Raw genomic sequence first — 12,025 nt, 5'->3', positions numbered from 1 at the left:
TCATGCTGAACGATGAACAAAACCAGCCTTTGACACACCAGGGGTGCCGGCTAAAAGAACATATCGGGCGTCTTACTGAACAAATGAAAATACCAACGCCTCAAGCAGTGCCAGTGGTCACGAATGACCATGAGCAAGCGAGAAATGTTCCACAGCCCCACCCCCACCCCAGGTATGTCATCCAGTCAGCGCGAGAGATACCTCGCATGGCAGGCCACCGCCCAAAAAGAAAAAAGAGAAAGCCTACTGGAAAGGCTGCTGGGCGCCGCAGCACGGCCTGCTAGGACCGCTCGGAATCTAGAGAGCTTCTAGATGCCTTGCGTATTTGCATGGCATGTCTCAAAGATTGACTGGCATTTTCTGTCAACCAGTGCTTCCTGACATGCTGACGGGAGCTTAATGTGCATACATAACATATGCTTCACACTGCATATACATTAGTCAATGCACGGCGTTATTATGCTAGTTTCCTTCTGATCCGGCGCGATGCTTATGCTGGCGTTCCCGCATCTGCATCCGCCTCGTGTACCGCGGGGTACTGCGGGGTACTGCAGCCGACACCGCCAACCACCGCCTAAAACCAGCAACGCCCGGTGTACCGCGGGGTACAGGGGTACTGCGGGGTACTGGGGTACTGCGGCCGGCACCGCCAACCACCGCCCAAAATTAGCAACGTTCCGAAATCACTTGTACATTTTCCACGACACGCCCGAGCGGCCGAACAAAGGCGTCCGCGTGTCAACCACCGCTCGCAGGCCGGCCAGCCGAGATTAATGCAGCGGCGGGCCGTCGGGCCTCCAGAGGGCCGCCGCACGCCGCTGCCAGCTGATTACGCGGGCGACTCCCGGCGCCCGCGGAGATCGGTGACCTTGACATTTGGGGGGTCGGCGGCACGCCAGCGGAGCGTGCGGCCAAACGGCTGGTGAGCCACGAGCGGCAGCTGGCTCGGCTGACAGGCAATCTGAATTTCCTCCGGCGTTTTTGCAACACATATCAACACATCAGTTAGACCGCGTGCTGTCATTCATCCCGGCGGCAATACCATCCGAACACAGACGGCGACGCCGGTATCGGCATTGTGAATAGCCTAATGCGCTGGCGTACTGAATACTAATGTTTTCCGCATTGCAGGCTTTTCCTAAGCGATGCCACAGGACTTACCCGGAATCCTTTGTACCACTCCTTGATGGTGGCCTCGTCGTAACGGGTGTGGGCTTTGAGAAACTCGAGGTCCTCCTTGGACAGTTTCTGCTTGCTACCCATGCACCCCATGACTGGCGTTTATCTGAAACAGACACGGACAGACGCCGGTTAAACAACGCCGCCACCAGCTGAAACATCAGGTGGTGGTGGTGATGGCGGCTGGATCTGGGCACCAAGACAGCCAGGTCAATGAACGAGCACACAGTCACACAGACCCCACCGACGGCCGACGGTCGACGGTCGACGGTCGACGGCCTACGGTCGACGGCTTACGGTCAACGGTCGACGATCGACGGTCGACGGTCGACGTCGACGGTCGACGGCCTCCCGCCGGGAAGCCGACTCGCTCTCCGTTACGGTTCTCGGGCTCGCCAGCCGTCATCGATCTGAGCATGACTCAGGGTCACACTGGCGTGCTTCGTCCCGCCTAGGCCTCTACAACCTCCACATCCGGTCGCTAGCCTGAGCCACAGCCGCAGCCCGGACCGATCCCCGCTCAGGCGGGACCCCGAGCCCGAGCCCGAGCCCGAGCCCGAGCCCGAGCCCGAGCCCGAGCCCGAGCCCGAGCCCGAGCCCGAGCCCAAGCCCGAGCCCGAGCCCGAGCCGGAGCCGGAGCCCGAGCCCGAGCCCGAGCCGAGCAGGAGCCAGTTGGCGCGGGCGCTCTCGTGCCGTGCGCGGCCACCGTTCCCGACAGCGGCGGCGGTCGTGTTGGGCCGGTCGCCCGAGCAACAGGCGGCCGGCGGATCGACCTGACGGAGCGGTCCACGTCAGCGCCGCACGCCGGCGAGATGGCCGGCACACAACCGGCGCCGACCGGCGGCCGGCGCACAGCCGCCGGCACGCCTCGGCGGAGCGGCCCGCATGCCTCTCGTAGGGAGACCGAGGGAGCGGCGCGGCTCGCGGAAACGCGCCTGAGGTGTGTCGCCGTCGAACTGGGGCAACGATTTGTTGACGGGCAACCGCGGCCAGCGGTTTATCTTGGTGTGGATCACGTCATCGTCATAGCGCGCGTGATGGACATCCAAGAGCGCTGGCAGCTGTATGCATACGACGGACTTGGCTATTTCTAGCAGCGCACATCGCCAAACAAACGGACAAATCAGGGGATTAGCGTGCTGGTATGCTTGGGTCATGGCGTGCTACTCATGTCACGTGTTGAACTAATGTCATGTACGAAGCTGTCTGAAAATAGGTGGAGCACGCCGTGCCTGAGGCACCACTTCTTTGTTCACCCAAAATCAGCTCACGCACTCAGGTAACCGAACAAAAACAGAACTTCACACAAGTCTCCGCTTTTGTCGATTCATAACAGCAATTCAAGAATCGTGCCAATCCACAACGCTTCGCGGCCAATCCTCCGGCAGCCCCCTGCCGGCGGTGGAGACCAGACCAGGCCAGACCAGGCCAGACCAGACCAGACCAGACCAGACCAGACCAGACCACCCCCACCCAGTCTAGCCCAGCCCAGCCGCCACTGTCTCCTGGAAGCTCCAGTCGGCCGCCGCCAGCGTACATCTGGTCGAGCCGCTCCGGAAGCCGGGCAGACCCGCTCCGGGAGCCGAGCCGGGCCGCTCCGGGAGCCGGGCCGGGCCGCTCCGAGAGCCGGGCAGACCCGCTTCGGCAGCCGGGCAGACCCGCTCCGGGAGCCGGGCCAGGCCGCTCCGGGAGCCGGGCCGGGCCGCTCCGGGAGCCGGGCCGGGCCGCTCCGAGAGCCGGGCAGACCCGCTTCGGCAGCCGGGCAGACCCGCTCCGGGAGCCGGCCGGGCCGCCCGGTCAGGTCACGGACCGCGTCGCCGCCGGGAGCGCGCCGTGATTTCCCGCGGGACGGCGCGCCGTGACGTCACCGAGGGCGGGATATCAATCTGGCCCCGCGACGAGCCGGCCCGCCCCGCCCCGCCTATTGACCCGCGTCTGGCCCGGTCGAATCGGCTCCTCGGCGGCGCCGACCCCGCCGCGGCCGGCCGAGGAGCCGAGGCTAACACACTGCGGCGGACAGACTCGCCCAGCCACCGCCGACTGATGGCGCTAATCACTGCACTGAAACGTGTTTTATCATCGTCCTGAGCGAGCGACGGGCCGCACTGCATTGGGCGTTGTTGATGGAAAACGGCGGGCGGACGAGCAGCGCCCACACACGCGTACCAGTCGCGGGAGCTTATCGGACACAATGCACCGGGCGCTTATCGGACACAATGCAATGGGCAGTGGAAATCGCCGCCAGCAGCCAGCCACGGCCGATCAATTATGGCGAACGTCACCCACTGTGGTAAGCTGGCTGATCCCGCCGCGGATGGGAGGGTAGCACCCGCACCCCCGGCAATCACCCCACAACGAAACACCGCGAGCCGCCGACGGGGCACGGAACCGCGCGACCACAGCGGCGGGCACTGCATCGCATGGGGCTGGCGCTGCAGCGTGGGACGCAGCAGGCGGCCGGCCGGCACGGCCTGAGAACGGCGGCGCCCGCGACAGCCCAGACGACAAACTGCCGACATCACACGGAGTTGAAAGGCCGGCGCCGGTGCCGCGCGGGGGCCACTCGTCAGCCGCCGGGCGGTCGGCCAGCGTCCCGTCACGAACACCGAGCGTGGCGTGGGGACAACCCCGCGGCGGGGGGTCGGTGCCGCCAACGCGGCGCCGTGGCGGACTGGCGCACTGCAGGTGCAGGTCGACGAGGAGCGGGCGGCGTTAGAGGCCGGCGACGGCGAGCCTGGGGGGGGGGGTCAGGCGCACGCCGCACGAGCTCCTCCAGCTACGGAGCCGGCCGACAAGCGGGACCGGGCCCCGCCGGGCCGGCCGGCGCCTCGCAACGCCCTCTGGCGACAGACGACCTTGTCGCGCGGCCGAGAGGAGCCGATCGTTAGGCGAACCCATCGACCTGGCGCGCCATCCCGGCCAACCGAGCCTACCGCCGTCTCGAGCGAGTCACGGCCCGGCCGGTGGGTCACGCCCGCTCGTGAGCGAGCGCCGCCGTTCGGGCCTCGCAGGTGCGGCGACGGCCGGCGCCGCTGGCACGGCCGCCACGACATAAACACCGGTCATATAAACCGACACCGGCCGACTGACACGACCCAGCCGCACCTGGGCGGGCCGGCACGAGCGCCGCGGCGCCCGAGCTCTCCGCCCCCGCGCGGACCGGCCGGTCGCGGCGCCTCGCGAGCGAGCGCCCGCCGCCAGCCCCAGCCGCTCGCCCCATGCCGACATCTCGGCGTCGCAGCACGGCGCGGCCGACGGACCGCGTCCCAGGGCTCGACGTCCGTCCGTCAGAGCCGGCCGGCTCTCCCCAGAACGGATGAACTCCTGCCGGCCCGGCGGAGGGCCAGCGAGACGGGGCGAGCGAGGCCGCCCGGTCGCCGCCGCTGAGCCGGGCGGACCGCGAGGTGTGCGTGGGCGCAGCGCCGGACACGGCCGGCGCACGTGTCCGGGAGGGGATGCCGAGGCCAGCCGCGCTGCGTCACCAGCCAGCCGCACAGGCGGGCGCCGGGGGATGAGGTCACTCACTGAGCACGCAACTGCGACTGCTGCAGAAGTCGCACGCTGAGCACGCGACCGTGGCTGCCACAGAGGTCACTCACTGATCACACCACTGCGACTGCCGCAGAGGTCATACGCTGAGCACGCGACCGTGGCTGCCACAGAGGTCATACACCGAGCACACAACTGCGACCGAAGCAGAGGTTAGAAGCTGAACACGTGACTGCGGTTGTTGCAGAAGTCATACGCTGAACACGCGACCGTGTTTGCCTTATAGGTGAGGACACACTGAGCGAGTGACCGTGGTTGCCGTGTAGGTCACAAGCGGCGCATGTGACCGCCACTTGGTGCTGAACACGCCCAGCGGATATGATCGTGACTCAGCGTGTCACGTAAACCACGAACACAACATGGCGTTGTCTCCTCTTGTATCACAATTCCGGCTCGGCTGTTGGTGATGCGTCATCATTCCGGTGGCTGCCACCTAACGATGTGTCACCTATCCCACGACCGTGGCCTGGCATGCCGCCCCCCCCCCCCCCCTCCCACCCCACGGTCGCGACCATTCCCCGTGACAGGATCTGGCGCGGGGCGGGCCCTGCAGGCGCTGCCGGTGGCGGCGGCGGCGGCGGCGGCGGCGGCGGCGTCTTCCATCCCGCCTCGTGAGTCACGCGACCCGCCGGCGGGGCGCCGGGACCGCCGGCGGCGGCGGCCGTGACTCGCGTGACTCCAGCGGACGTGGCCCCGTGACTCCGGCGGGCGTGACCCGCCTCCGGCCCGTCTCGCCCGCCTCCGGCGTCCCGTGACTGGCCGCGCGTCATGTGGGAACGGTGAGCCGACAGCAAGCCACAATGGGCCGGAAATTATTGCGGCCAACAAAGGGAGAACGTCATAAGAGCTGAGCGGGCGGCCGCGCTGCCGGCCGGGGAGTCAGAAAATGGCCGAGACGCGAAGCAGGAGGAGGGCGCCGGCGACGTGGACGGTGCAGTCGAAAGGATCTGTGCTGGCCAGGCCGTTTCCTTCCCCGCTGGGTGCGATATCGTTTGGCAGATACCAGTCAAATGCCCCCCTCCCCCACCGCCTAAAATTCCGCAAATTGTGAAATTGACGAGGATTACGATTTGGACCCGTGCTTAGCTACCAACCTTGTTTGCTTCATTTTTGTTTGAGCTTGTCATGGGTTCTAAAATAAGATGCAAAGTATAGGGCTGCTGATGCAGCTACAATCTGAAAGGGCTCCCCTGATGGCTGCTTCGTATTTTAGAATGCTAAGAACGCCGAGGACTCTCTCACAGAGACGCGGACACAGGCAGGCACAGAAACGTATATGCAGGAACAAGCTTCCCAAACATGAAAAAGCGCGCCCAAATATGAAAAAGCGCGTCCATGATAGACACTGACCACCGAAAGGCCCCGTCTTCCTTTGCTTGGAAAGGAAGCTTGCAGAACTGAAATGATCTGGGTCTGCATCTAGATAGGATCCTACTGACGGGTGAGATTTACCGGGGGATATGCGACCTGGTCCCGGACCGCCTCTCCGTCGGTGACCTGCATCAGGCGAATTACACCTGGAACTGCCTGAGAGGCGATCATGCCACCAACGGGCATAGGACAAAGTTAGAAGCAAAATGCGACTAAATCGTGAACAGATGTCCAAAAGTTAACATGTGCAAACAATATAAAAGACATAGTGACAGCGCCTCATTTAAAGTCAGTAATTGGATTTACGGGCGTAATTGGGCTTAATAAGAGTTAATAACTGAACTCACGGGCGCGTCAACTGTTCTGGTTATTCCCCGCAGGAGCATTGGAGCACTCAGCCCCCCCCCCCCCCCCCGCCGCCTACGGAAAAGGTGGCGCCTCACAGGAGGCCTCATTTTTAAGACAGGGCTGAACTGCTGATCCTTCCATTGGCTCAAAGTAGCCTTACGGCGCACGGGGCCCAAACAAAGCCCACTAGGAGCCAACTGGATAAACGTCTGTAAATAATTACGCCGCGTCCAAACAGCTTGCAACCGGTTTTTGTTTTGGTTCTTACGCGAACAGCAGGTCTAGCACAAACAAAGGCGTTTTACAGCGGAACGACGGATGGTTTGAAAGCCGGGAATTGATCCGGCAGGTTTTCACCAACTCCAACGTCGCAGTTTTCACAGCTCAAAAGATCGCTCTTCTTTGACCACAGTCTAAACTAACAGCAGCTTACAAGATTGATGCACACCGTCTGGGGCTCCGCGTTTATCACACCCCGGGCCCTCTTGCTTTACACGCATCAAGAGCAGAACGCCGCTCAGTGTCCAAACACCGGGCGTTAACGGCCCCACGCCGAGAAAAGCACATCGCCTGCTCCTAAACCGCGCCACCATTCTGCCAATGGCCGTCACCAGTCCAGAGACCAAGGTCTTCCAGGACCGGCGGCGCTGCCGGTCCGCCGGACCCTGCCAGGGCCCACCTGGTCTGGCGGCGGCCGGGCGCGCCGAGAGGCGGGGGGCGTTCCAAGGCGTGCCAGGGCGTGCGGCGCCCGGCCGGACGCCGGCCCGGCCGGCCGAGCCTGTGACATCACAAGTCACTGGCCTTGAAGGCGGCGGCGGCGGCCGGCCCGACCGGTCCGGCCGCCGGCGCCGCCGCAGCCGCCGCCGCCGCCGCCGCGTGGCCCGTCGGGCGATGTCGGCACCGGACGCGGCGCCGAGGAGCACCGGACGCGACCCCAAGGAGCACCGGACGCGACGCCGAGGAGCACCGGACGCGACGCCGAGGAGCACCGGACGCGACGCCGAGGAGCGCTGGACCCGACTCGGGCGAATGCAGGTTCTGCTGGACCTCACCAGGAAGGTTAATGAACACCGCCGCTGTTTGTTTTCGGTTGATTCCGAACTGATAGTAACTGCGGAGTCCAGGGGTGCCACCGGTCGTGACTCTGAATCACCAACGGACGTGACTATCAACCATGACTGGACGTGACTCTCAACCATAACTCGACGAACTCTTAACCACCAGTGGACGTGACTTTCAACCAGACCTGGAAGTGACTCTAAATCACCAGTGGTCGTGACCCACAGCCCAAACTGGACATGACTCTCAATCATCACCGGTCGTGACTCTGCCACCAATCGACGTGACTCCGAGTCATCAATAAGGTCGTAACTGAGCCGCCAACGGTCGTGACTCGATACACTGAGCAGCGATCCCCGCCGGACGTGCTCTGAATCACCACCTCGTGATCACGTGACCTTGAGCTTCCAATGCAATGACTGACGCGGGACACACAGTGGCGGCATTAGGGCGACGCGCCACGTCATCATTGGTAGCCAATTATGCAGTGAGCTTTTTAGCAAATGCTTTATCTTTAAGTAGAGCAATGCACTTTCTGTACGTAAAACTATACACTAACATCTGAAACTTTGACCGTGCCCGTTTTCCCGAAACCCTTGCATAAGATCCTGGAGATAAATGCCGCCACCAGCACGCTGGCACGCCGACAATCCGGTAGGAGTGGACGTGGCCGGGGGAAGCATCTGTCAGAAGACCGCGACCCAGCCCCTGCACAGCGCGCCGCCGCGTGACCGCAGCGAGCGCGCCGAGCTCGGCTGGGACCACAGGGCCGGTGGCGGCCCCCGGAGGCCCGCCACAGACACGGACGGACGGTCGGCCGGTCGGTCACGCCCCGCCTGGCCGTCGCCAGCCTCGTGTGACGTGCTCCGGCTGATACAGCAGCGGCCCGGCCCGCTCACGCGCCGTCGTCAGCTGCTGCCGCGCGTCACGTGGCCGCGCCACGGTCGCTGCTGTTTGTGCGCCGGCCGCGCCACGCCGCGCTGGTTTTACTTGAGGACTAGCCAGTCTTGTGTGCCGACTTTTTCACTGCTCACGGGGCCTGGGGGGGAAGGGGAGCGTGGTGCGCTGGCGACAGATGTGGCAGCGTGAGTCAAGCCGGGGGAGGGGGGGGGGGGGGCGGGAGCGAAGTTGACATAATGAGGCACTTCAGGCTCAGGTTTGACAAAGCTTGGTGCCGTTTCAACAGCTGCGTTGCATGCGATGATGAGCAGTGCAAACCCAGTACACCGACGCGCCCCTCGATATGTCTGGTGCTATGCTTATCTCTTTGCTAACTTGGACCCTACGAGCCAGCCTGCCGGGGCGCGCTGGGTGCTCTCTGCAGGCTGCCAACCAAGCTCCGCACACAAAACAAAGACGGACACGATAAACGCGGCCTGCTTTCAGCGTCGCGCTCCCGGGGCGGCCCAGAAGTCGCATTGTTCACTGTTAAACTGCAGCGCCCGTATGTTGATAAATAATGCACGGTATAAACAGTCGTGAGCCACCCCGGTGCGAGTTCAGCACCAAGCAGGTGTCGATGACATGCAACAAACGAGTGGCCGCTGAGGTCAGCCCGTGACCCCAGCGAGGCTATCGGCGCCATTTGACGGGCCAGTGCCGGAAGACGGCAGCTGGCGTCCGGCAATGGCGCGCGACAGCTGCACGATCCGTCTGGCGCTGCCGGCCGCAGCGGACTCCGGCCAGCTCACAGTGAATGCCGGCGGACTCCAGCCAGCTTGCAGCGGACTCTGGCGGACCCCAGCCAGCTCGTTACGTACTCGGCGGACCCGAGCAAACGCTGCGCAATCGGGCGCAGCACAGCGCGACTCAAACTCAGCACGTCAGGTATTCTGGCGCGCTTGCCGCAGTCTGGCGCAGCTCGACGCCGGCCACAGACCCGCGGCGCCCGAGCACGCAGCGGCTGACGTTGAGGTCAGCCGGGACTAAGTAGCGGCACGGGCCGCCGGAGGACCGCCTCAGCCGGCGAGCCGCAGCCGCCCAACGCGCCCGCCTCCTGGGCAGCTCCCGGGCCGCCGCCGCCGCCGCCGGGCCGAGCCTTCGTGGAACGCGCAGCCGCGCTGAGGTGGCGGCGGTCGCGCGTGAGCCGCCAGAGGTCGGCGCGTGACTTTCCTGTCGAGGCGGCCGGTCGGCTGACACGGCCGGATGTGGCCCGGCGGCTGGCGCCGATGCCTTGGCACGGCCGGCGGCCGGCGGCCGGTCAGCCGCACCGACACCAGGCAGGCGCCAGCCGGCCGGTTCCGCGCCACCGCCCGGATCGCTCGCGGCCTGACGCCAGCCGCCTGGCGCGAGAGCCAGCGACACCCCCCGAGTCAACCGCCGCCGCCCAGCCGAGGGGTCCCGCCGGTGGGGCACGCCGTCTGGGTCGGCGGAGCGTCCGGCGCGGCGCTCACCTGCTCTACGTCCGGCGGCAGATCGGACGGCGGCCACACCCTGCTTCGGTCCGCGAGAGCGTACCGCGGGACCACCGACCGGCGACAGCACCCGAGCGACTGAAGGCCGGCCCGGCGCGGCGGCCGAGGCGGGCCAGGATTCAGTGCAGACCCGCCGCCGCCTGCCGGCCGCGGCGCAGCGGCGGCGTACGTCGGCTGCGGCGGCGCCGGGGCTGCGGGCCGGAACTGACCCGGCTCGTCCCTCGCGACGTACCCCTCCCTCTCCCCCGCTCACCAGGCGGGAAGCCAGGTCATCCCGACATGTAGATGTGAATGGAGAGAGGTCACACACCGAGCAGCACCGCCTGGTGGCCCGCAATGAGAGCGAAGGTGGGTTCCGCGCCTTCAATCAACCTTCTAATCAGGTTTCCCTCAAACTCACCTAGTGCGAATTTCTTCCATTCTTCTTACACGACGGTGAGAAATCACCAACGTCTAAATTCTTTCAGCCCGCCGGACCACTCATTCCTTAAAGGTTTATTCATGACCTGGATTTACGATGCGACTGGCCCGACTAATTCCATATTCCACCTGCCGCACGTTGTTTGCTGGGCCGTTACGTGCCAGTGAATAATTCACCGAGCGACATGATGCGGGCGCTATGTACACTCTGGCACAATCCATTGATACAAAGCCTAGATAATTGGTACACACGAACAGGCTGTGCCTTTGGGGGCAGGTATCCATAACATTAAGTGTATTTTCCTCGATTTGTAATAAATCTAACACATGTTAAATGTTGAAATGCGTGAAAATGAAGACATAATGGCAGTTACACATCTAACGCATGATGAAACACGAATAACGTCGTTTCTGTCCTGTCATTTCGATCCATATGATCTTTCTGCGAAACGACATTATGGCGAAAGCTCACTACCAACAGCTGAAGTTTATATTTCAAGCAGCTAGACCATATCTGTCATGTCCCGCTGCCTTGCAAGCGCCATTCCAAAATATGACCAGTAACGTCTTAAGCTTTATTAAAGAACGAGCATTGCTTCTAGTAATATTCAGGCTCGGAATTTTGATTAATAGCGTTCCACAAACCTATGCTGCCATTAAGCATGGGTCCCCACAGCGGAACTAAGTCCCTTGATGAATCCGTCAACCAAAGTAAAAACTGGTCTTGAATTCTGAAAACATGATTTCCAGGCGTAACATAATGTCTTATATCAGCAGATTCATCGCCAAACTCCCATGACATCTCGAATAAGGTGCCTGGACACAAAGCACGAAAACACGCTGAGTTCCCGTTCATCCTTTGTCAACATTAAAAATGCGCCCGGGATTCTAGGTGGAAACGGGTCCTAAATACTATGAGCGATTCTTTGTAATATTATCTCGCAAACTCGAAAATGTTTCGCCATTTAGCACGTTTCAAACCTGCCTTGAACAAACACCCACCCAACCCATTCGGGTTGGCTCATTATGAGCCCAACACGTCCATGTTGGTTTGTGAAAGCTATACGGTCGCTAGGTACAGTTCTTCAAGTACTCTGTGTTATTAAGAAAGTTACCACAGTGCTATCGCAATTTGGTTAACCCTCAGCAGCTCTGGAGCCCAAGTTTGAAAATGAGCCCGCTCAACCCGGCTTCACTTCGGGCGAGTCAATTAAAACCCGTCTATCAAAATGAATCCCCGGACGAGTTTGCGGCAAAATTCGAAAATAGACCCCGGATCCTGGAAGATCCTCCAGCAAGATTATCGGAAGCATCCCGAGTTCTGAAGGATGGCTCGCCAATTCCGGTATCATTTAAAAGATTCAGAATGTTCGCATGTCGCCGCTAATACGTCCTACATGACATCAGCTTGTGCAGGTTTGGTTGACCAAAATGAAACGAATCCTTATGACCCATGCATACAAACGTTTGAAGTACAACATAACTTGCATCCAACCAAGCGTATTCTCTTTGGCTACTTCTGAACCAAAGCCAATATGGGGTGAAGCATACTGCTCAACGGCCGTTTATCAGTACGTCGTGTCGTACACAGTCGTGTGGCCTTTCACCCGATCCTGTAACACCCATCCGTCATCACGCGGCCGGGTGGAGGACTGCCGCGCCCGACAGCTGTCTCGTTCGGATGA

The 12,025-nt window shown here is 62.3% G+C and overlaps 1 protein-coding gene across 1 annotated transcript in view; it reads right to left on the bottom strand.

Annotated features, from left to right (window-relative positions):
- Nucleotides 1–1,161: 1,161 nt before the first annotated feature.
- Nucleotides 1,162–12,025, bottom strand: part of LOC119090550 (neuronal calcium sensor 2) — a gene marked incomplete at its 3' end in the record, with an annotated part of 32,979 nt that continues 22,115 nt past the window's right edge. Inside the window, 1 exon segment of the mRNA XM_037213372.1 lies at nt 1,162–1,285. Within this exon segment, the coding sequence (XP_037069267.1) occupies nt 1,162–1,272 (111 nt within the window).

This window comes from Pollicipes pollicipes, unplaced genomic scaffold (assembly GCF_011947565.3).
Source record: "Pollicipes pollicipes isolate AB1234 unplaced genomic scaffold, Ppol_2.1 Scaffold_3087;HRSCAF=3621_pilon_pilon_pilon, whole genome shotgun sequence".
Classification (NCBI taxonomy): domain Eukaryota; kingdom Metazoa; phylum Arthropoda; class Thecostraca; order Pollicipedomorpha; family Pollicipedidae; genus Pollicipes; species Pollicipes pollicipes.
Note: the sequence above shows the minus strand (reverse complement) of the source record. Positions and strands in the feature narration are given on the sequence as shown.